The sequence below is a fragment of the Pogoniulus pusillus genome, chromosome 6, assembly GCF_015220805.1.
Source record: "Pogoniulus pusillus isolate bPogPus1 chromosome 6, bPogPus1.pri, whole genome shotgun sequence".
Taxonomy (NCBI): Eukaryota; Metazoa; Chordata; class Aves; order Piciformes; family Lybiidae; genus Pogoniulus; species Pogoniulus pusillus.
This window is the reverse complement of record NC_087269.1, coordinates 28,303,073-28,328,175: the sequence shown is the minus strand read 5'-3', so window position 1 is coordinate 28,328,175 and position 25,103 is coordinate 28,303,073. Positions and strand designations below refer to the sequence as shown.

Genomic DNA, 25,103 nt, shown 5'->3' with positions numbered 1-25,103 from the left:
TCCCAACTCCCCTGCCAAGGGCAAGGACACCTTAGCCTAGATCAGCCTGGTGACAGCCTCATCCAGCCACGGGGCCTCAACCACCTCCGTGGGCAACCCAGTCCAGCCTCTCACCACTCTCATGCTCAACATCTTCCTCTTTGTGTCCAGTCTGAATTTCCCCACCTGCAGCTTTGCTCCATTCCTTCTAGTTCTGTCACTACCTGACAGCCTCAAAAGTCCTTGGGCAGGCTTGATTCAGTTGGAGCTATCTGTGCTTGGTCCTTGGGCAGGCTTGAGTCAGCTGGAGCTATGAGTGCTTGGTCCTTGCGCAGGCTTGAGTCAGTTGGAGCTATGAGTGCTTGGTCCTTGGGCAGGCTTGATTCAGTTGGAGCTATGAGTGCTTGGTCCTTGGGCAGACTTGATTCAGTTGGAGCTATGAGTGCTTGGTCCTTGGGCAGACTTGATTCAGTTGGAGCTATCTGTACTTGGTCCTTGGGCAGACTTGATTCAGTTGGAGCTATGAGTGCTTGGTCCTTGGGCAGACTTGAGTCAGTTGTAGCTATCTGTACTTGGTCCTTGGGCAGGCTTGATTCAGTTGGAGCTATCTGTGCTCACTACAGTGGGATTGGACAAAATGACTTTTGAGGGGCCCTTCAATAGCAATGCAATCTGACAAACATCAAAGAGGTTGCCCAAGGAGGTGGTGGAGGCCCCATTCCTGGATACATTCAAGGTCAGGCTTGATGAGGCTCTGAGCAACCTGATGTGGCCATTCGAGCTGAGTTTCTAGCTCAGACATAGGGGAGAGGTGAACATTCCAGGGATAAGCAACTATGGATAAGTGATTATAATTTCATTGGGCATCAAGAGCTTTATGCCTCGAAGCACAGCTTGTTCTTTCCCCCCTTGCTGGCTTCTGCTGCTTGAGCTGCTCCTGCCTGCTACCTTCCCCGCCTGCTGTTTTGGCTGCTGCTACTTTTGCTGCTTCACCGCCGCTTGACCCCTTCCCCATCTTCCTTAAGGTTGTTGTATTTTTTCTCTAGTAGCTTATTTCTCTTCATACTGTTCAACTATAAGAAATACAGTTTCATCTTTCCCTGACTTTCCAAAAAACTCCATGTTGTGGTGAGTTTATTCTACTGGGGGAGGGATCCACCCTAATCTGGGACACCTGATTTAGGTGGGAATGCCTCAGGTTACTGCAGGGCAGTTGGACATGACCTTTAAAGGTCACTTCCAATTCAAACCAGGCTATGATTCTCTAAAAGCTTTGCTTGGCATTTTAAATGCCCTATTAAAATTCAGCCACTTGATTTTTTTGTTGCTCTGAGGATGGCTTTTTCCCACCCAAACCTGGCCAGCAGGACGCAACTCTCGGGTGAGGCTGATCCTCTTTTAACCTCATCTGTTCCAATCAACCTCTACTATTCCTGCTACATGCTCAAACAGTAATGAGCTTCTGAAACTAACTCTCTGCATTAAGGCATCCCCTAGATGAGGGTGGGAGGGGAAAACCACTCAGACAAAACGATATTAAGATGGAATTAACTGAGATGCAGCGGGTGCATTAGTGACAGCTTCAATTTAAGGCCAGGAGGCTTTTACATCGTGTTTTCCCCTTGGTATCATCAAGTGCAGAACTTCAGCATGAAAAGGCTCAGCCAATATGTTAATGGGATGACTTTTCCCAGTCACTTGGTGCTTTACACAGACATATGACAACATTAAATGCAGTGACAGGAACGGCCTGTCGCTGCCTGCCTGATATATTGGGCACATGGAGCCATACCATCATCGTCTCTGGGGTTCTAATTTCCTCCTGCCAATTCTCCAGGCTCTGAATTCCAAAGACCACGTGCATAAGTCACATCTCCTGTGACCACAGCCACTGCCAGCAGCACGTGGTTGAATCATTCTCCCTTCCATGTACAATCCTGCAGCAGAAACTATGCCTCCACCCAGCTTCTTCATCCTGCCTGTTGGGCAGAAGAGACCTTTGCTGGCCATCCCTTGTCAGTTTGGTGTTAGTTGAGCTGGAATCAAGGTGTCCAGCAGTCCCCATACCAACCTCACCCAATTGAGGATGCCCCTGCAGACTGCAGGAGTTTGGACTGAATGACTTTTAAAAGCCCCTACCAACCCAAACCATACCATGAGCCTTATGAACTTCATCAAGAAAAGCCTGGATGAGGCACTTAGTGCCATGGTCTAGTTGACTGCATAAGGCTAGGTGATAGGTTAGACTGCATGATCTTGAAGGTCTCTTCCAACCTGGTTGATTCTATGATTAGCTCTTCACTGATGCAGTCTAAAGGGTTTTCTACAAAAGCCCTTCTCTGTATCCTTCCCTCCCTCCTCTTTCCCTCCTTCCTTCCACCATTTCCAATGATTAATACCTCATTTCCTTGGAGAGCAACACTGTTAAGCACCTTCCAACTAGCCTTTTAATGTTTCAACAACACATCTAACTTTATTCAAATTGCAAGCACCAGATGAAAGCCTGGACAGAATTTCTCTTTACTGGCCCCTCAAAAATCAAGCATCAAGCAAAAGAGTTGTTTCCTCTCTAAGGTAATAAGGGACAATATCAACCTTTAATCTAGTTACCAGATCATACTATGTCTTGAGTTAGAAGGGTCAAAGGATTATAGAATCACTGGAGGTTGGGAAAGACCTCTAAGACTGAGCACAACCATCAAACTAACGTCATCACGGCCACTAAACCATGTCCCAGAGTGCCATGTCCACATATTTGTTGAACGCCTCCAGTGATGGTAACTCTACCCTGGGCAGCCTGTTCCAATCACAGAATCAAGCAGGTTAGAAGAGACCTCCAAGATCATCCAGTCAACCAGACCATGGCACCAAGTGCCTCAGCCAGGCTTTGCTTCAACACCCCCAGGGACAGCGACTCTGCCACCTCCCTGGGCAGCCCATTCCAATGCCAATCACTCTCTCTGACAAGAACTTCCTCCTAACATCCAGCCTAGACCTCCCCTGCCACAACTTGAGACTCTGTCCCCTTGTTCTCTTGCTGCTTGCCTGGCAGAAGAGACCAACCCCACCTGGCTACAACCTCCCTCCAGGTACTTGTAGGCAGCAATGAGGTCAGCCCTGAGCCTCCTCTTCTCCAGGCCAAACACCCCCAGCTCCCTCAGCCTCTCCTCATAGGGTTTGTGTTCCAGGCCCTTCACCAGCCTTGTTGCCCTTCTCTGGACATGTTCCAGCACCTCAACATCTCTCTTGAATTGAGTGCCCCAGAACTGGACACAGTACTCAAGGTGTAGCCTGAGCAGTGCTGAGTACAGGGGCAGAAGACCCTTCCTTGTCCTACAGAATATCTTAGATTGGAAAAGACCTTCAGGATCCTCAAGTCCAGTCATTAGTTTCACACTGACAAGTCCTTGACTAAACCAAATCCCTCAGCACAACATCTCATCGCTTCACTACGAATTGCTATGGTTGGAAAGGACCAACAGGATCAGTGCCTGACCCACTCTTGAGGAGAAGACATTCTTCCTCATCTCCAATTTAAACATCCCCACCCCTCCTAAAAAAAGAACAACTCAGAATCTCCTATTTCTTCCCCCATATTCTCTGCCCTAGCCTATTCCTAGCTTGGAAAATCTGTTACTTCTTGTTAGAAATTGGTGTTTTGGTTGGTGCTTCCCCCCCTTTTCTTTAAGGAGACATGTACCCACACATCCCACATGTTGAAGACAGAAAGCAAGATGCTTAGCTCACCCTCACAAAGCCTATCTCCTTCCTCTCCCTTCTCTAAATAGACATTTTCAAGAGCAGTTTATCAAAGCTCCAGAAGAGAGCATAATTTGCAAGATGCAAATGAACACTCCAGTAGCAAAAAAGAAACATAAATCAATCTGCAGGGTCATCATTTTTTAAGGACAGTGAAGGAAAAGTGGCTTAAAATTAGCAAATTTAATTACTTCATTCCTTTAGCTATTAAGTGATACTGCCTGTTTCCTCCTCTGCTCTGCATAGCTAACTCCAATTACTTGTAATGACACTTAAGTCCAACAGACTTGAGTCAGAGCCAGGGAGAGCAGAGGGCACTGAAGACAATTAGCTCACCCTGCTCCTCTTGGGTGTCATGCTTCTGACTAAGGTTTACTGGGGAAGATTCATCTTGACAGCTGCTGGCCCCCCTCTGCCCACCCTGCTCCTCATCTAAGTGGTGCTTACATCAGCCTGTACAACTACCTAAAAGGAGGATGCAGTGAGGCTGGAGCTGGTCTCTTCTCCCCGGTTACTAATGACAAGACAAGAGGAAATGGCCTCAAGTTGCACCAGGGGAGGTTTAGGTTGGCTGTTGCGAGGAAGTTGTTTCCTGAGCAGGTGGCCAGGCACTGGCACAGGCTGCCCAAGGAGGTGGTGGAGTCAACATCCCTAGAGATGTTTCAAAGGAGAGTGGATGTGGTGCTTGAGGCTGTGGTCTGGTGGTGAAGGCTGCTGGGATGCAGGTTGGACTGGCTGATGCTGGTGGTCCTTCCCAAGCAGAGTGATTCCTAGTGATGAGATGTGCTGAGGGACTTGGTTTAGTCAAGGACTTGTCAGTGTGAAACTAATGATTGGACTGGATGAGCTTGAAGGGCTTTGCCAATCTGAGACATTTTGTGATTCCGTAGAACCTTCAATTCTCTTCTTCCTCTTGGACTTACAACCTTTCAGAAGCTTGCATGCCATGAAGAGTGTGTCCAGGAGATCAAGGAAGATTCTCCTCTCCCTCTACTTTGCCCTGGTGAGACCCCACCTCAAATACTGCCTTCAGTTTTGGGCTCCCCTGTTTAAGAGGGACAAGGATCTGCTGGAGAGAGTCCAGCAGAGGGCTACAAGGATGATGAGGGGACTGGAGGGCACTGCCTGATGAGGAGAGGCTGAGAGCCTTGGGATTTTTTGGTCTGGAGAAGACTTAGAGGGGATTTGATAACTGTTTATAAACACTTGGGGGCTGGCCAGGAGAGGGGGGACAGGCTCTGCTCACTGCTTCCTGGGATAGGACAAGAAGCAATGGGTGTAAGTTGCAGCACAGGAGGTTCCACCTCAACACAAGGGGGAACTTCTTTACTGTACGGGTCCCAGAGCACTGGCACAGGCTCCCCAGGGAGGTTGTGAGGTCTCCTTCTCTGGAGATTTTCAAGACCTGTCTGGATGTGTTCCTCTGTGCTCTGTGTTAGATAGGATTGTCCTGCTCTGGCAGGGGGGTGGGACTTGATGATCCCCTTGGGTCCCTTCCAACCCCTGACATCCTGTGATGAAAGAGCAGGTACTGGTTTGAACAGCTAAACTTAGCCTTTTTTCCTCCTCATTTCTTCTGCCACAGATTTGACCATTAATGACTGCAGCTTCTCTAAATTTCCCCATGGCCTCCTGTGGTGGGAAGTCCAAATTATGCCTAGACCACATATCCATCACATGCCCTAAACACCTGCCCAAATACCCATTTTGGCCACCCCTTCCTGCTGCTTCTTCCCGGGTGGAAGAAGCAGGAAAGCAGACAAAAGCTTTGGTGCCTCCCAGTCTATCACAGACAGCCTCTTTGGCCTTGTTTTGCAGCTTGCTTTGTTTTGTGACAAACCCAGGTCACATTCCTAGGCCTGTGCATCTCCCTTTTTTGGAGGAATGTCTCTGGATTGCTTCTAGGGGTGGTCTTACCTGTGGCTATTGATCAAAAAGGCTGGCCAAAATGCTTAAAACCTGTGCCAGTGTGAAGCTAGCTAGAGCATTTTGGTGACAAGGATTAGATAACAGCGCTGATGTCCACTGCACTCATAGGCTTGCTGAGAGGTATAAGAGCAAGAATCCAAACAAGAATCTAATCCAACCTCCTGGAGTCAGCAGGGACATCTGCAACTACTGCAGGTTACTCAGAGCCCCAGACAATACAACCTGCAAGAGTTCCAGGAATGGGGCATCTACTACCTCTCTGGGCAGCATGGGCCAGGATCTCAGCACCCTGTAAAATACATAAGGCAGCTGTCACTAGTGGTGTTCCCCAAGGATCAGTGCTGGGCCCAGTCCTGTTCAATATCTTTACTGATGATCTGGACAAGGGCATTGAGTCCAGCATCAGTAAGTTTGCAGATGACACCAAGCTAGGAGCAGGTGTTGATCTGTTGGAGGGCAGGAGAGCCCTGCAGAGGGACCTGGACAGGCTGGATGGGTGGGCAGAGGCCAATGGGATGAGATTGAACAAGGCCAAGTGCAGGGTTCTGCACTTTGGCCACAACAACCCCAAGCAGCGTTATAGGCTGGGGACTGAGTGGCTGGAGAGCAGCCAGGAGGAAAGGGACCTGGGGGTACTGATAGATAGTAAGCTGAAGATGAGCCAGCAGTGTGCCCAGGTGGCCAAGAGAGCCAATGGCATCCTGGCCTGCATCAGGAAGAGTGTGGCCAGCAGGACAAGGGAGGTTCTTCTGCTCCTGTACTCAGCACTGCTCAGGCCACACCTTGAGTGCTGTGTCCAGTTCTGGGCCCCTCAATTCAAGAAAGATGTTGAGGTGCTGGAAGGTGTCCAGAGAAGGGCAAGGAAGCTGGTGAGGGGCCTGGAACACAAATCCTATGAGGAGAGGTTGAGGGAGCTGGGCCTGCTTAGCCTGGAGAAGAGGAGGCTCAGGGGTGATCTTATTACTGTCTACAACTACCTGAAGGGGCATTGTAGCCAGGTGGGGGGTGGCCTCTTCTCCCAGGCAACCAGCAATAGAACAAGGGGACACAGTCTCAAGTTGTGCCAGGGTAGGTATAGGCTGGATATTAGGAAGAAGTTCTTCACAGAGAGAGTGATTGGCATTGGAATGGGCTGCCCAGGGAGGTGGTGGAGGCACCGTCCCTGGAGGTCTTCAAGAAAAGCCTGGCTGAGGCACTTAGTGCCATGGTCTGGTTGATTGGATAGGGCTGGGTGCTAGGTTGGACTGAATGATCTTGGAGGTCTCTTCCAACCTGGTTGATTCCATGATTCTAGGCTCAATCTTACTCTTCTAGTTTACACCATCACCCCTTGTCTTGTTGCTGGAGGCTGTGCTAAAAAGCCTGACCCCAGAATCACAGAAAGATGCAGGTTGGCAAAGCCCCTCAGGATCACCAAGTCCAACCTATAATCCTACTCAACAAGATTCCCCTTAAACCATGTCCCTAAGCACCACATCCAAACCACCCCTAAACACATCCAGGGTGAATGACTCCACCACCTCCCTGGGCAGCTCACTGCAGTCCCTGACCACTCTCTCTGTTAAAAACTTTATCCAAATGTCCAATCTAAACCTCCTGAAGTCTCACCTTGAGGCCATTCCCCCTTCTGACTCCAATTACTAGTGACAAGAGCACAGCAGTCTCTGCATAATGTCCCTTCAGGTAGCTGTAGACAGCAATGAGGTCTCCCCTCAGCCTCCTGTTTCACACTAACCATCCCCAGCTCCCTCAGTCGTTCCTCATAAGATTTATTCTCCAGGCCCTTCCCCAGCTTCGCTGCCCTCCTCTGGACCTGCTCCAGCACCTCCACATCTCTCTTGTATTGTAGTGCCCAAAACTGAACACAATACTCGAGGTGTGGCCTCACCAAAGCAGAGTACAAGGGGACCCCAGATTTTTTACCAGCCCCTCTAAGCACTGGAAGGCCACTAGAAGATCTCCCCAGAGCCTTCTCTTGTCCAGGTTTAACAACCCCAACTCTCAAGGTGGCCTCACAGCAGAGGGCTTCAAGCACTCCCATTATTGCTGTGGCCTCCTCTGGTCTCACTTCTACAGGGCCATGTTTCTCCTGTGCTGAGGACTCCAGAGCTATATCTGAGTCCTCTCAGATCCCCTCCCTCCCCCTGCTGCCCATGCTGCTGAGGGTCCACCCAGGACATGGCTGGCTCTGGACTGTGAGCACACAGTGCCAGCTCATGTCCAGCTTATCACCCACCAGCACCCAACTAACCTGGGAGTTCACGCAAAGGGGTTTTGCAGAGACCTTTTCCTTGACTCATTTCTTCAAGTATTTGGGAAGAGAAAGGCAAAAAGCAACTCCAGAGCCACAGGCAGCAGTGTCCTGAAGACGAGCAGCCTTCACCAGACAAACAGATGGTGAGCAGCAGCACTGACCACGCTGAAATAAACCCCACTCCCTCCATCAGCATAGAGCCCTAGGGAACCTCCAAGGGATTAGATGGGTTGATTAGGCCTCTTTAAGTCAATTATGGGATTTTTAACTATTTTAAATTATTTAACAGTCCAATTTGCAGCACTCCATTGCTCTTTATTGCCATCTCTACTCTCCAGAAGCAATGCATCCCAAAAGCCAATAAATGCTCACTGAGGAGGAAAGCCACATTTTACTAGTTTTGCTCTCCTTGGCTTTCATGACCTTTGGGGGTCCCTTCCCACCCAATGCCATCTGTGAAGCTGTAATCTCACGAGGTTCAAGAAGGCAAAGTGTGAGGTCATGCATCTAGGTTGGGCCACCCCTCAATATAGGCTGGGAGATGATGAGATGGAGAGCAGCCTTGCAGAAAAGAACCTGGACCTCCAAATGCAGGTGGATGAGAAGCTGGACATGAGTCAGCAAAGGGGACCTGCAGCCCAGAATGCCAATGGCATCCTGGGCTGCATCAAAAGAAGTGTGACCAGCAGAGAGAGAGAGGTTATTCTGACCCTCTGCTCAGAACTCACCTGGAATACTGTGTCCAGCTCGGGGGCTCCCAGAACAACAGAGAGGAGGCCACAAAGATGATCAGAGGGTTCACAGGCTCACAGGATGTTTGGGTTTGGAAGGGACCCAAGGAGATCATCGAGTCCAACCCCCCTGCCAGAGCAGGACAATACTATCTAACACAGAGCACACAGGAACACAGAGGGTTGGAGCATCTCTCCTGTGAAGACAGGCTGAGAGAACTGGGGCTGTTCAGCCTGGAGAAGAGAAGGCTCCAGAGAGCCTGTGTAGATGCATTCCAGTATCCAAAGGGGACTTCAAGGGAAGCTCTGAGAGACCTTAGAGCTATATTTCAATATATGAAGGGGACTTACAGGAAGGCTGGGGAGGGACTGTTCAGAAGGGCTTGGAGTGATAGGACAAGGGACAATAGTTTGAAACTGGAGCAGGGGAGAGTTAGTTTGGACATCAGGAAGTTCTTCACAATGAGGGTGGTGAAATACCATAACAGGTTGCACAGGGATGTGGCTGACTCCCCATCTCTGCAGACATTCAAGATTAGACTTGATGTGGCCCTGGACAGCCTGATCTAGTTGGAGGTGCCCCTGCTGACTGCAGGGGCTTTGGACAAGATGACCTTTAAGGGTCCCTTCCAACCCAATGCAATCTGTGTGAATTTGTGTGTTAAACCTATGACTGCTTCTTCCCCATCCATCCCACAACTAAGAAAAATCCATGTACAAAGCCCATAATACCCTAAAACTGCCCAAAATCTATCTTCATAATCAGCCCAGCATTAACACAACCCTCCTAGAGCAGAGGAGAGTTTTCATCTCAAGGTAGCTATTCAAGCCTTGCAGCTATAACCATACTTTGTCTTTTCTTAAGGTCATAACATGAACAGGAACTTACTTTTCTCCCTCCAGCCAAACATGAATCAAGACTTCTTTCTGCTCCCTCATTAATTTACATGGATCAGCACACTTATTACTCTGTCTGGCTCGGCACAGTGGTGTTTTAGCCAAGAAGTGCTTCTATACCTGTACAAAATGGTCCATTGCTTGACTGAAGAAAAGAACTGGGGTCAGAAACAAGCACCCCTTACTAGACCACAGCCAGCAGCCCAGCACTGGTCTCCAGTTCACTTTTACTGCACCAGTAACAGGGAATGATAGAATCAGTTAGGGTCAGAAGGGACCACAAAGATCATCTAGTTCCACCCCCTCTGCCATGGGCAGGGACACCCTACCCTAGAGCAGACTGCCCATAGCCTCAGCCAGCCTGGCCTTAAACACCTCCAGCCATGGGGCCTCAACCACCTCCCTGGGCAACCCATTCCAGCCTCTCACCACTCTCATGATCAACAACTTCCTCCTCATGTCCAGTCTAGATTTCCCCACCTGCAGCTTTGCTCCATTCCTTCTAGTTCTGTCACTACCTGACAGCCTCAACAGTCCCTCCCCAGATTTTCTGTAAGCCCCCTTTAGTTCCTGGAAGGCCACAAGAAGGCCACCTGGGAGCTTCCTCTTCTGCAGAATCACCTCCCTGGCCCTGCTGGCCACACTTCTCCTGATGCAGCCCAGGCTCTGCTTGGCTTTCTGGGCTGCAAGTGCACACTGCTGGCTCCTGTTGAGCTTCTCATCCAGCAGCACCCCCAAGTCCCTCTCCTCAGGGCTGCTCTCCAGCCACTCCCTGCCCAGCCTGCATTTGTGTCTGGGATTGTGCCTACCTAGATGCAGGACCTTGCACTTGGTCCTGTTGAAGCTCCTGAGGTTGGCTTGTGCCCCCCTCCCCGCCTGTGCAAGTCTCTCAGGATGGATCCTTTCCTAGAGGGAAGAGGAAGATGATGCACTTCCATGAACTGCATCTCCAGCAAAGCTGACAGGTCTGCAGAACAGGGCTGCTGAGGAGCTGTGGGAAGTGAAGTTGTTTAAGCTGAAGAAGAGGGCCAGGGCAGACCTCACTGCTCTTTACAACTCCTTAATAGGAAGTAGGAGGAAGTGGAGGGCATAGAATCCCAGAATGCTAGGGATTGGAAGTGACCTCTAGAGATCAAGTCCAACCCTGCTTGGCAAAGCAGGGCCACTTAGGGCAGATCACACAGGAATGCATCCAAGCGGGTTTTGAAGCTCTCTAGAGAAGACAACTCCATCACCTCTCTCTGCAGCCTGTTCCAGAGCTCTGTCACCCTCACAGTAAAAAGTTTTTTCTCATGTTGAGCTGGAATGTCCTGTGAGTTTACATCCATTGCCTCTCATCCTGTCACAGGGTATCACTGCAAAGAGCCTGGCCCTATCCTCCTGACAGCCACCCTTCAGATACTTGCAGACAATACTAAGGTCTCTTCCAGCCTGGCTGATTTTATCATTCAGCCTTCTCTTAATCAGAATAAACAGCCCCAGGCCTCTCAGCCTTCCCTTACCGAAGAGACATGTAGACATGGCACCCTGGGACATGGCTAGTGGGCATGGTGGCACCAGATGATCTTAAAGGTATTTTGCACCTTTAAGGACTCTCTGATTCTGTTTCCATTAAAGGCACATTTTTGGGGTGTTATTTCCCAACAACACAAACCAGATGACATTGGCTGGACCATTACACCCCTGGCTCACCACTGCAGCTCCACACATGGAAAATGGAGTAGGAAGTGGCTGGTAAGGAACTTGCCATCATGCAGAGTGAAAATACCACCACTACTGGTAGTAAGTCCTAAACAACCCAGACCAAATGAAATGAAGGTTTTGTTAGCTCTTCACTCTGAATTCACACTGGAGGCTCATGTGCTTGAACCCAGCCCTACTTGAATACCACGCTCTAAGGTTCTGAGCTGCACAAAGAGTCATTTAGAGCAGAAAAGACTTTAAAATCATCAGGTCCAACCCTTACACCCACACTGCCACCAGTGAGGGGTGCTTATGAACCAAAAAGGCTGTGAAATTTTCACATCAAATCCTGTATTTTGGTTTTAATGTGAAATGGACACCTCAGTTTCAGAGATTTGGGAGATGGTGACAGGCACCTTGGCTGCAGTACAAGGCCTACCTTTCAACAGCTTCTCATGGGCCACCACATAACTCACTGAGCCTGGCTGGAAATCAAGACTCACTCTTAAATATCTCTCTGAAGTAAGGATCTGGAAACAAGCTGTGGAAATGGCAGGTCTAGACAAAAGATCATTAGAAGCTGTGCTCCTCAGGGAACCCATGGAGAAAAAGGATACCCCAAACATTTGCAGGTTCTGGCATAGTGCTATGAGCAATGCAATATTACATTCATAGAATCAGTCAGGTTGGAAGAGACCTCCAGGATAATCCAGTCCAACTTATCAACCAGCCCTGTCCAATCAACTAGACCATGGCACTAAGTGCCTCAGCCAGGCTTTGCTTCAACACCTCCAGCCACAGTGACTCCACCACCTCCCTGGGCAGCCCATTCCAATGCCAATCACTCTCTCTGACAACAACTTCCTCCTAACATCCAGCCTAGACCTCCCCCAGCACAGCATGAGACTGTGCCCCCTTGTTCTCTTGCTGCTTGCCTGGCAGAAGAGACCAACCCCACCTGGCTACAGCCTCCCTTCAGGGAGTTGTAGGCAGCAATGAGGTCAGCCCTGAGCCTCCTCTTCTGCAGGCTGCACACCCCCAGCTCCCTCAGCCTCTCCTCACAGGGCTGTGCTCCAGGCCCCTCACCAGCTTTGTCACCTTACTCTAAACACCTTCCAGTACCTCAACATCTCTCTTGAATTGAGGAGCCCAGAACTGGACAGAGGACTCAAGGTATCCTAATTCCAGAGAAGTAATACTGAGCACGTTTCTGGAACTTCTCACCATCAGTGCTACATACTCAGCAGTGTGCCCCAGGCAAACTTACTGTACTCTGTGAGATAAAAGGTTGGTAAAGATCCATCCACCCATCACACTGTACAACTGCAAGGGATGAGATGATGAACACAGAAAGATCAAGTGAAGACTGTAGGTGGAGAGACTGGTAGGGCATATCCCATGCCCTGCCACTGGTTTCAAACCAGAGAGGTCAAACTCTGCTTGTAGACATCCCAATCTGGCAGCTGTGGGAAATTCACCCCTTTTCAGTCCTTCAGCATGGCCACCAACAGGTAGAAGCAGGATGCTGAACCAGAGTGTCCTCAATCAAACATGAAGCAACTACACTTATGTTGGGTCAAGCCAATCCCAAGCACAAATGCAGGCTGGGCAGTGAGTGGCTGGAGAGCAGCCTTGAGGAGAGGGACTTGGGGGTGCTGCTGGATGAGAAGCTCAACAGGAGCCAGAGTGTGCACTTGCAGCCTGAAGGGCCAAGCAGAGCCTGGGCTGCATCAGGAGAAGTGTGGACAACAGTTCAAGGGAGGTGATTCTCCCCCTCTATTGCACTCTGCTGAGACCCCACCTGGAGTACTGCACCCAGTTCTGGAGCCCCCATTGCAAGAGGGATGTGGAGATGCTGGAGTGTGTCCAGAGAAGGGCCAGGAGGATGCTGAGAGGGCTGCAGTAGCTCTGCTGTGAGGACAGACTGAAAGAGTTGGGGCTGTTCACTCTGCAGAAGAGGCTCCCAGGTGACCTTCTTGAGGCCTTCCAGGATCTGAAGGAGGCCTCCAAAAAAGCTGGGGAGGGACTTTTTAGGCTCTCAGGGATTGACAGAACTATGAGGAATGGAGCAAAGCTGGAGGTGGGGAGACTGAGACTGGCCATGAGGAGGAAGTTGTTGAGCATGAGAGTGGTGAGAGGCGGGAATGGGTTTCCCAGGGAGGTGGTTGAGGCCCCATGCCTGGAAGTGTTTAAGGCCAGGCTGGCTGAGGCTATGGGCAGCCTGCTCTAGGGTGGAGTGTCTCTGAGCATGGCAAGGGAGTTGGAACTATATGATCCTTGTGGTCCCTTCCAACCCTGACTGAATCTAAGTTGGGATGTTCCTTGGAAGAGGATCACTGTGCTGTTCAGACACATGCTGGCGATCCCACACTGAAGGAACTGGGCTGGCAGCAAGGTTTTGAAGACATCTCTGCATCATATAGGGTGGATGAGATGGATGCATGCAGGTAAATGCAAGCTCTTTGAAGTCTGAAGACAGAATTAACATGGACAGGACCACAAACAAAAACATTGCTACAAACTCAAAGCAGCATTATACTTCTTTTTTCTTGTAGAAATGAGCCCCATGGCACTTTGTGCTGCTTTGGAGGATGAAAATGGCACTGGTAAGATGAAAGATCTCACTCGTGGCAGGGAAGGAGGCTGAAAACATCCACGTCTACCAGGAACACACATTCAAAATGGCCACACTGCAAGGAGAACCTGGAGATCACATTGCCTGTGTGCAACAGTGCAGGAGAGTGTGACATGCCATCTCCATCAAAGGGACATGAACAGTGCTCAATATCCAGCCAGAAAATGATTTCCAGATCTGGATGGCTTGGGATTTATTTCCTATGCAGGGCAAAGTTCAAAATGAATAGAGGTGAACCCATCCTAGGCAAGAAGCCTCTTGCCCCCAATAAAGGGCAAGCACACTGTGCAGGAGACTGAGGTAGAAGGAGCTGCAGGTCTGCTGCAGGAGCTCTGGCAAGAGACTAATGACTTTGGTTTGAGCCAAAGCTATTTAACCCTCCTTCCAGCAGGAGTAAATCCAAGCACAGCGACAGTCCAATTACAGCAACATCACCAGCTCCTTCTCCTAAGGCCCAGCTCCCTTCACTGCCTCTTAATCAAGCTGGCATTAGCAAGCCTGGACAGCAGACCAAGTGTGCTTTGAAACCAAAGTTCCTGCTGATGGAAAAGCTCTCTCTCTCCTTCCCTCACCTGTCCTGCAAGATCAAAAGTTAAAACCTCTTTGGTCAGGGAAGTGATGCCTTTGCTTTCCTGTGAAGTTGTGCCAGAGGAGGTTTACACTGGGTTTTAGGAAAAAACTCTTTATAGGATGAGTGGAACAGGCTGCCCAGGAAGGTGGTGGAGACACCATCCATGGAGATGTTCAAGAAAGTTCTTCACAGAGAAACAGTCCTGAGTTGATTGTTGGATTCAATGTTAATGGTCTTCTCCATAGACTTACAGAATCAACCAGGTTGGAAGAGACCTCCAAGCTCATCCAGTCCATCCTAGCACCCAGCCCTGTCAAATCAACTAGACCATGGCACTAAGTGCCTCAGCCAGGCTTGGCTTCAACACCTCCAGGGAGAGCGACTCCACTACCTCCTCCCTGGGCAGCCCATTCCAATGCCAATCACTCTCTATGGGAAGAGCTTTCTTGAATGTCTCCATGGATGGTGACTCCACCACCTCCCTGGGCAGCCCATTCCAATGCCAATCACTCTCTCTGACAACAACTTCCTCCTAACAGCCAGCCTAGACCTCCCCAGCATAACTTGAGACTGTGTCCCCTTGCTCTGTTGCTGCTTGCCTGGCAGAAGAGACCAAGCCCACCTGGCTACAGCCTCCCTTTAGCTAGTTGTAGACAGCTATGAGGTTGCCCCTGAACCTTCTCATCTCCAGGCTGCACACCCTCTGCTCCCTCAGCCTCTCCCATTGGCATTTTGCTTATCCCATACTTTGCTCATCTTCCCACCTCTGCCCTAAAACACAGGCAGTGCCCAAAACCACTGCAACTGTGCTGTATCCTCAAGACCACTCAGCTCCAGCAAGCTTCCCTAGAAGGCTGATTTCCTGAAGCAGTTAAATGCTATTTTATTAGTGCATTTAAAAATACACTTTCACAGAAACACAGCAGCTGATGAGAACAGACAGTGCTAGAGTCAAAAATTGCTTGTAAATAAAAATGGTGACAGACTTCCTTTCCTGTGCAATATGCAAACAGCTCTCCACGAGCAACACACAGATGAAGCCTCCAGCCCTCTCCCTCCCCAGCAGCTGCCACAGGGTTCACATTTCAGAGAACACAACTGAAGTGAGTGCCATCTGAAGCTGCAGAGACAAATGAAATGAAAAGCTCTGGCAAAGGGCTCTCAGAGCCCAGTGATGCTTTCATCAGAGCCAAAGGCTGCAGGAACAAGTCTGTGATTCTCCAGGCTACACAAAGATGGAATCACTAAGGCTGGGAAAGATCTAAGTTCATCCAGTCCAACCATCAACCCAAAAGCACCATGGCCACTAAACCACATCCCAAAGGGTCATGCCTGCACATTACTCTGGGGATGGTGCCTCGACCACCTCCCTGGGCAGCCTGTTCCAACACCTGACCACTCTGGCAAAAAAAACCCAAACAACTACAAAAATCTCTCATCTCCAACCCAAACCTCCCTTGGAGCCATTTCAGGCCAGTTCCTACAGCTCTGTTTCTTGATACTGGGGAGAAGAGGCCAACCCCCACCTCACTCCAACTTCCTTTCAGGGAGCTGTAGAGAGCTAGATCCCAAGGAGCACAACACCACAAAGCCTGCTGGGTTTCTTGTTTTCAGAGACTAGCAATGATCTGTTTTGAGTTCAGTAAGCCAGGCGAGATCACGATTGACCTCCCTTCATTTCTTCTGAGCACAGCAGAGGAGAATCTCTCTCCCCACTCTCTCCAGAGAGATTGTGGAGTCTCCCTCCCTGGAGGCTTTCAAAGCCTGTCTGGAAGTGTTCCTCTGTGAACTTTGCTAGATTGTGTAGTCCTGCTCTGGCAGGGGGGTTCGACTCAATGATCACCTTGGATCCCTTCTAACCCCTAATATCCTGTGATCCCTGCCTCCTATTCCCACATCCAATCCCACACTACCCTTCTGTTTGTCTTCCTTTAATAGGCAACACACCACTTACCTTTCTCAGAGAAACAGTCAGGGTTGGAAGGGACCATAAGGATCATCGGGTCCCAACCCCCTTGCCATGCCCAGGGACACCCTACCCTAGAGCAGGCAGCCCACAGCCTCAGCCAGCCTGGCCTGAAACACCTCCAGCCATGGGGCCTCAACCACCTCCCTGGGCAACCCATTCCAGCCTCTCACCACTCTCATGATCAACAACTTCCTCCTCATGGCCAGTCTCAGTCTCCCCACCTCCAGCTTTGCTTCATTCCCCGTAGCTCTGTCAATCCCTGAGAGCCTAAAAAGTCTCTCCCCAGCTGTTTTGGAGGCTCCTTCAGATGCTGGAAAGCCACAAGAAGGTCACTTCAGAGCCTCCTCTTCTCCAGATGCAACAGCCCCAACTCTTTCAGTCTGTCCTCACAGCAGAGCTGCTCCAGCCCTCTCAGCATCCTCCTGGCCCTTCACCAGACACACTCCAGCATCTCCACATCTCTCTTGGAATAGGGGCTCCAGAACTGGATGCAGTACTCCAGGTGGGGCCTCAGCAGAGCAGAGTAGAGGGGGAGAATCACCTCCCTGGCCCTGCTGGCCACACTTCTCCTGATGCAGCCCAGGCTCTGCTTGGCTTTCTGGGCTGCAAGTGCACACTGCTGGCTCCTGTGGAGCTTCTGGTCCAGCAGCACCTCCAAGTCCCTCTCCTCAGGGCTGCTCTCCAGCCACTCACTGCCCAGCCTGCATTTGTATTTGGAATTGCATTGACCCAGATGCAGGACCTTGCACTTAGTCTTATTGAAGCTCAGGAGGTTGGCTTGTGCCCACCTCTGCAGCCTGTCCAGTTCTCCCTGGATGGCATCCCTGCCCTCCAGTGTGTAGTGGCTTTTAGCTATTTGATGTATTTTATAGCTCGCTCTTGTGCAGATACCTCCTTAATGCTCAGGTTATTTCAACAACTTCATGAGGAAACCAATATTGAAATGTCAGGTTTGAGATGTGCTTTCCTCAATCTATTTCATTTATTTCCCAGGGAAGAAAAACTAATCAGGAACTACTGGATTCCTGCAAATTAATATTTACTGCTAGGAGGGTAAACCAGTGTGGCATAGAATTTTCCATCTAGCCAGAGGGCAAGGTTGATCTGGGAGGTCTATTTCCATAAAAGAAAAGGCTTTCACAATGAAACCAAAATCCTTCCTCTGGGTCCTCACAGTTTGATGGTAGGTCCAGAGAGGTTCCTCCACCTTCAATGTCTATTCTGCAAACTCCTCAAATAACTGGAAGCCAACCAGTAAGTCACAGGACACAGAATCACGCAATGTCTTAGTTTGGAAAGCCCTTCAAGCTCATCAAGTCCAATCATTAATTTCACACTGACAAGTCCTTGACTAACCCAAACCCCTCAGCACATCTCATCACTGGGAATCACTGTGCTTGGAAAGGACCACCAGCATCAGCCAGTCCAACCTTCATCCCAGCAGCCTTCATCACTAGAAGCACCACATCACCTCAAGCACCACATCCACTCCTCTTTTAAACACCTCCAAGGATGGTGACTCCACCACCTCCCTGGGCAGCCTGTGCCAGTGCCTGACCACCTGCTCAGGAAACAACTTCCTCCCAACAGCCAACCTAAACCTCCCCTCATGCAACTTGAGGCCATTTCCTCTTGTCCTATCATTACGGATTGGGGAGAAGAGACCAGCTCCAGCCTCACTGCAGCCTCCTTTTGGGTAGCTGTAGAGGGCAATAAGGTCCCCTCTCAGCCTCCTCTTCTCCAAACCAAACAAGCCCCCCAGATCCCTCAGCTGCTCCTCACAGGCCATGTTTGCCAGACCTCTCCCCAGCCTCATTGCCCTTCTCTGCACCTGCTCCAGCACCTCAGTGTCCCTCCTGTACTGTGGTGACCCAAACTGGACACAGTACTGAAGGTGTGGTCTCAGGAGTGCTGAGCACAGGGGCATGAGCACCTCCCTCCTCCTGCTGCTCACACCACTGCTGATCCAGGCCAGGATGCTGTTGGCCTTCTTGGCCACCTGGGCACACTGCTGGCTCATGTTCAGCTGCTGGCCACCAATACCCTCAGGTCCTTTTCCACCAGGCAGCTCTCCAGCCACTCCTCCCCCAGCCTGTAGGGCTGCTGGGGGTTGTTGTAGCCCAAGTGCATGACCTGGCACTTGGACTTGTTAACCCTCATGCAATTGGCATCAGCCCATGGCTCCAGCCTGTCCAAATCCCTCTGCACAGCCTTTCTACCCTCCAGCAGATTGACACTTCTGCTTAATTTGGTGTCATCTGCAAACTTGCTGAGACTGCATTCGATCCCCTCCTTTTTTCTTCTTTTCTTCTCTCCCCAATCTTTTTTGAAAGCTTCTGCCTTGCCCACTCACCACAGCACAAACCACCCAATTTCATCTCCTCTTTTTACTCGATCCCCCAGTATCTGTGAACACATTAAAAAGTCTACAACCAAGTGGAATAAACCCAATTCTTCCCACTCAGCTCTCCAAAGCAAGGCTGGCTGCTACTCCAGCACAAGGTAATCCCTTTTATTCTCACAACAAAGAAATTAAACCAAAGCAAGAACAATTTCTTTTGCTGCTGCCTGCAGAAGCACATGAAATTAATTCTGTGCCCTGTGTACTTGATGAGGAGGTTGTTCACCACCAGCACAGTCATCAAGGGCACAAGAGTTTTCTAAACAAGCTCCAAGAAAGCAGTACTATGGGTTTGTGAGGTCACTGTCATTTGTAGAGATGAAAAGCCTCCCCAAGTGAGGCTTTCACCAATACCTTAGGTATTTGGGCACAGGTGAGACTAACATAAGAACAGAACAGCAAAAGTATTCAATCCTGAGAGTCAGGCAAAGAAAACAAACTAACAAAAAACAGATTAAAATCATAAAGCAAGCACTTTGGCTTGGACTGACAGTGTTTGCCTTCATGATATGAACATTTCACAAACACATCTTCTCACTACATTCAACTGGTAACAGACAAGACCTTGAACACTGCTTCCCCCTTGTAACAGATCCTCCTAAGTGCCATGGTTGGTAAATGAGATGCCTCTGGCAGTTGCCTGTGTGTACAGCATGCAAGAACGTGGGGAAAAAAATGTCAAGGTCTTAGAATCATAGAAGAGAATCAGTCAGGTTAGAAGTGACCACAAGTATCAGCCAGTACCAACCCACCTGCCATGCCCAGGGCCACAGCCTCAGCCAGCCTGGCCTTAAACACCTCCAGCCATGGGGCCTCAACCACCTCCCTGGGAAACCCATTCCAGCCTCTCACCACTCTCATGATCAACAACTTCCTCCTCATGGCCAGTCTCAATCTCCTCACCTCCAGCTTTGCTCCATTCCCTGACAGCCTAAGAAGTCCCTCCCCAGCTGTTCTGGAGGCCCCCTTCAGATGCTGGAAGGCCTCAAGAAGGTCACCTTGCAGCCTCCTCTTCTCCAGACTGAACAGCCCCAATTCCTTGAGTCTGTCCTCACAGCAGAGCTGCTCCAGCCCTCTCAGCATCCTCATGGCCCTTCTCTGGACACACTCCAGCATGGCCACATCCCTCTTGTCCCAGGGGCTCCAGAACTGGATGCAGGACTCCAGGTGGGGTCTCAGCAGAGCAGAGGGGGAGAATCACCTCCCTGGCCCTGCTGGCCACACTTCTCCTGATGCAGCCCAGGCTCTGCTTGGCTTTCTGGGCTGCAAGTGCACACTGCTGGCTCCTGTTGAGCTTCTCGCTCAGCAGCACCTCCAAGTTCCTCTCCTCTAGCCTGCTCTCCAGCCACTCACTGTCTTGTTTGCTGCCAAGTAGGCACCATTATCATTTCCAACAGGGCTGAAAAAGTGGCATTTCTTTTGGCTTTCCTGTTTGTGATGTATCCCATTCCAAAAGGGAAGAGGAGCTCTGCAAATAGGTTTGCAGCCTGCTCTCTCCGTGAGGAAAGTCCAGAAGTGCCTTTTGACGTTACCAAAGGCATCAGTTTCACTCCTTCTTGCCAACACAGCAAACTTTTAACTGCCAGCACTTCCAAGAGCAGAAGACTTTGGTGGAACAGATTAGCAGATCACAGAATTATCACAAATGCAAGTCAAGTATGGCAGGGTGAAAAGACAGAAGGTATCTAATGATACTTGCTGAAATGTAAACAGTTTTACTTCTCTCCTCATTGGATTACATTGCACACAAGCCTGAGCTTACCCCAGTGGAAGTACAGCTGGAGAAGAGACTTTGAACAGTCTTATAATCAGTGAAGATCTGAAAAGCAGTACTCCTCCCAACACAAGAACATCACAATATTGTATGCAGTTTTGGGCTCCCCAGTTCAAAAGAGACAGGGATCTGCTGGAGAGAGTCCAAGACAGCTATGAGGATGACTGTGGGACTTGAATAACTCTCCTGTGAGGACTGAGAGACCTGGGCCTGTTTACTCTTGGGAGGAGAAGGCTGAGAGGGGAGCTTATCAAGGTCTATAAATATCTAAGGGGTGCATGTCACGATGCAAGTGCCAGCTCTTTTTGGTGGTGCCCAGTTATAGGACAAGGAACAATGGATATAAGCTGGAACACAGGAGGTTCCATCCCACCATGAGTAGACACTTCTTTAATGTACTGGTGCTGGAGCCCTGGAGCAGGGTGCCCAGAGATGTTCTGGAGTCTCCTTCTCTGGACACTTTCAAGACCCACCTGGATGCATTCCTGTGTGACTTGCCCTAGGTGATCCTACTGTGGCAGAGGGCTTGCATGGGATGATTTCTGGAGGTCCTTTCCAGTCCCCAACACTCTGTGAGTCTATAAACAGAGCTCAACAACCCATCTCCATTTACTATTTGTAAGAGCAGGAAAAATAATTGCCACATTTGAAAAATCACAGCATCACAGAATTTCTTGCATTGGCAAAGCTCTCCAAACTCATTGAGTCCAATCATTGTTTTCACACTGACAAGTCCTTGACTAACCCAAACCCCTCAGCACATCTCATCACTAGGAATCGCCATGCTTGGAAAGCACCACCAGCATCAGCCAGTCCAACCTTCAGCCCAGCAGCCTTCATCACCAGACCATAGCCTCAAGCACCACATCCACTCCTCTTTTAAACACCTCCAGGGATGGTGACTCCACCACCTCCCTGGGCAGCCTGTTCCAGTGCCTGACCACCTGCTCAGGAAACAACTTCCTCCCAACAGCCAACCTAAACCTCCCCTCATGCAACTTGAGGCCATTTCCTCTTGTCCTATCATGAGTAACTCCAGCCTCACTACAACCTCTTTTTAGGTAGCTGTAGAGGGCAATAAGGTCCCCCTCAGCCTCCTCTTCTCCAAACCAAACAAGCCCCCCAGCTCCCTCAGCTGCTCCTCATAGGCCATGTTTGCCAGACCTCTCCCCAGCCTCATTGCCCTTCTCTGCACCTGCTCCAGCACCTCAGTGTCCCTCCTGTACTCTGGTGACCAAAACTGGACACAGTACTGGAGATGTGATCTCAGGAGTGCTGAGTACAGGGGCATGATCACCTCCCTACTCCTGCTGCTCACACCATTTCTCATCCAGGCCAGGTTGTCATTGGCCTTCTTGGCCACCTGGTCACACTGCTGGCTCATGTTCAGCCAGCTACATGAGAACTACACCTCCAGAAGCCATCTTTCTGCTTATCTCTCTGAACGTCTCCAAGCTAAATCTAAACCAAATGAAGCAAGAGCTATTATTCGCTCATCTCGAGGTGTAAGTGATCAAGAACTCCTTTTAGGGAAATGTATGCAGACAACAACAGCAAACTCATTTTTTGTAAACCTTCAAAACTGAAAAAAAAAAAAAAAAAAACAACCAAGAAAGAATCAATAACTGCAGAGAAAAAAACACCTCAGGGTACTTACTGGAAAGGACAGTCGTGAGGAAGATGTAGTCGGAAAAAGAAATGAGCCCACATTCTCCAAGCGCATAAAATATGCTGTCTTCATCAGCAAACTTCTCCCTCTCCTGGGATAACTTCTGCTTGTTCACCCCCAAAAAGAGAAAACACAGCAAGCAATTAAAGAGAGAAATGGGAGGCTTTGTTTCTATCCTAAGCACCAACATACACACACATACCCCTCTGCATTTATACTCAGTGGACCTTTTCCAGCCTTCGAATCTGTCAGAAATGCTCTGCAAAGAGCTTCCCCCAGCTCAAACGTGGGATAAGGAATTGCATGGTATTAATCAGTTGATTTAGCCTAGCTGAAAGAGGAATAAAATTGTGCTTAGAACTGACTGAATCTTTGAGAGATTAGTTAAGAAAATCAAGGGATGTGCTTTTTTAAACACAGGATTCAAAAGGAAATGATTATCTTTCATTAAGAGTGTTTGAGAGTCATAGAATCAACCAGGTTGGAAGAGACCTCCAAGATCATCCAGTCCAACCTAGCACTCAGCCCTATCCAGTCAGACAGACCATGGCACTAAGTGCCTCACCCAGGCTTTTCTTGAACAAGACTCTTTAGTTATGCTCTTATAGCAGTAGCTAAGAAAACTAATTCATATGATCAAAGTTATCAGAACAAGGTCGTTACCAGGAGCACACGGCTCAGGAGTGAGATGAGCAAGCTCAACAAGAGGACTAGGACTGATACCAATCTCAGTCTCTCCTTTTCTTGCTTCGGTTCTTTCTCAGCACCTTGTTTTAACAGAAAACACTAAGTAGTTCATCAGCTCATCTGCCTTACAAAGCTAAAAATCCTAGCCCCTTTTGATCTGCTGAAGACTTCAAAGACTGAAAAGGATCCGTACAACTGTTAGGAGCTGCACACTGAAATCCACACTAGTGACCCGTTTTGAGAACACAGCAAGAGGAGGCACACACACACACGCACACAGAGTGAGAAAGAGAGAGGAAAAGGAAATTACTATCAGGAGAAGTAGGCATGGATGGGGTTATTCTACAGAAACCAGGTCATGCAAGCACAGAAGCAGGGTGAAAGCAAGGCTGAACGTAGGAATGGCTTTAGGGCAAACCACCGACAAACACCACCACACGAGGGGCCAGCTACACAACTGGCCCCCACCGTTACCTCTGTCTAGCGAAGATCCCATCATATACAAGATAAAGGAAAGAAAACTGGTTAACTGACAATAAAACAAGCAGGCACAAACATAACATCAAGTTGAACGGTTAGACTTGCGAAGGGCAAGAAAGTTTCGAAGCAACCAGGTGGTTGCTTTGGACACTGCTAAGAAGCCTAAGTAGACATCCCAGCAAGAGTTAGCACGTAGCCTCTCCACGTCAGACCCACTGTCTGCAGCTGATGTCTCTCATCCACCTCAGGTTTGGGGGTTTTGTTTTTGTTGAGAGAGAACTCACCATTGTGTGTGGCTGCAGAGTGGGGATGAGCTCAGCTAATAATTTAGTTGAAAACTTAACCCGTATCTGGCTCGGAAACCACAAGAAAAAGAGACAAAAACAGTCACAGAGATGACCAAAAATGACACTTAGCAGGGAAAATAAGTTCAGGCCTAAAAATCTCTTCCCAGTAGCTCTGCCTTCACCATCTGGAGAGTGTGAGGAATTCAGTAAGAGCTGAATCAACACCAGCCAACAACATGGCATTCACTTCATGCATGGTAACTGTCACTTATGCTTAGGGGAGACCACGTTGAAGTAGCAGTTACCAGAGAAAACAAGAACAACTCCACCTTTGCTTTCCTTCCCATCACAATGGCTCTGAAGAACAATTATCCTTTACAGAATCATAGAATCAACCAGGTTGGAAGAGACCTCCAAGATCATCCAGTCCAACCTAGCACCCAGCCCTAGCTAGTCAACTAGACCATGGCACTAAGAAGCATCAGTGTAAGTCAAGTCTGGGTTATCTTTCATCTGAGGGGAGAACTGCAGAAGAAAGCAGTTTTCTGCAGCTGCTGCCAGCTGCATCTCACCTGCTGCTGTGATTTATCATCTCTTCCTCTGCCTGCCTTTAGCAACCTTCATCATAAAATAGCTACTAGCATTCTGTTTTAGGATCTGTGCTACTGTGAGCCTAGCTGGGATATTTTGGTGAGAAGAATTAGATGCTAGGCTGTGACAAGGGAACAATGCTGATGGCTACTGCACTCATAGGCTTGCTGATATAGAGAAAAACAAGAACATAAACATAGATGACAGAGTCTTTCTGACTTTTGGAACTGCATGAACTTCTCTCTCCCTAACTTGCTGCCTGACTAATCCTTCTGCTTCCTAACCCCCCTGGCCGACCCTCCAAACTCACCTTGATCATAAGGCAAAGTCTGGGGTAAGGTAGAGGGGTGGGAGGAGGGTGGAAGGGTGGTTGGGAGCCCCTCCTGGGGACTCTGGTTTCTGGGAGGGCTACTGTGTTTCTGTATTGCTTTTTAACTTGTCTATTTCTATCTGTAGCTGTACATATATTGCAAATATCTGATTGTGTATTTTACTAAACTGGAAATATAGCTTCATTCATTCAATTTCCAGAGTGGCTGAGTCTAGTCTGGGTCATTTTCTTAAGGGGGGCAGGGCAGGTAACACTCAAACCATCACAGGATTCCATTAAAAAGTTCCTCAGATTGGTTTGTTAATTTTTAAAGGTTTCTTTTCTGTACTTAAAATTCACAGTCGGCACCAAACAGCTCCAAATATTCCTCATGAGCTGAAACCCACATCCACAGACCAGCAATAAAACTTAGCTGCTCTCTGAAATACAAAGGTGGAGACAGATGGGAGGGAGAAGCATTTACTCATTCATACCTC

General features: G+C 49.1%; 1 protein-coding gene across 3 annotated transcripts in view; it reads right to left on the bottom strand.

The window, feature by feature from the left end:
• Positions 1 to 25,103, bottom strand: part of MICU1 (mitochondrial calcium uptake 1) — a 197,896-nt gene that overhangs the window by 66,229 nt on the left and 106,564 nt on the right. For 2 of the 3 annotated variants that reach the window (XM_064145034.1, XM_064145035.1), the window contains exons 6-7: positions 23,703 to 23,768; positions 22,240 to 22,354 (exon numbers count right to left, since the gene is read on the bottom strand). In XM_064145034.1, coding sequence (XP_064001104.1) covers positions 22,240 to 22,354; positions 23,703 to 23,768 — 181 coding nt within the window. The remainder of the gene's footprint in view (positions 1 to 22,239; positions 22,355 to 23,702; positions 23,769 to 25,103) is intronic. The other variant, XM_064145036.1, reaches the window with a different exon arrangement.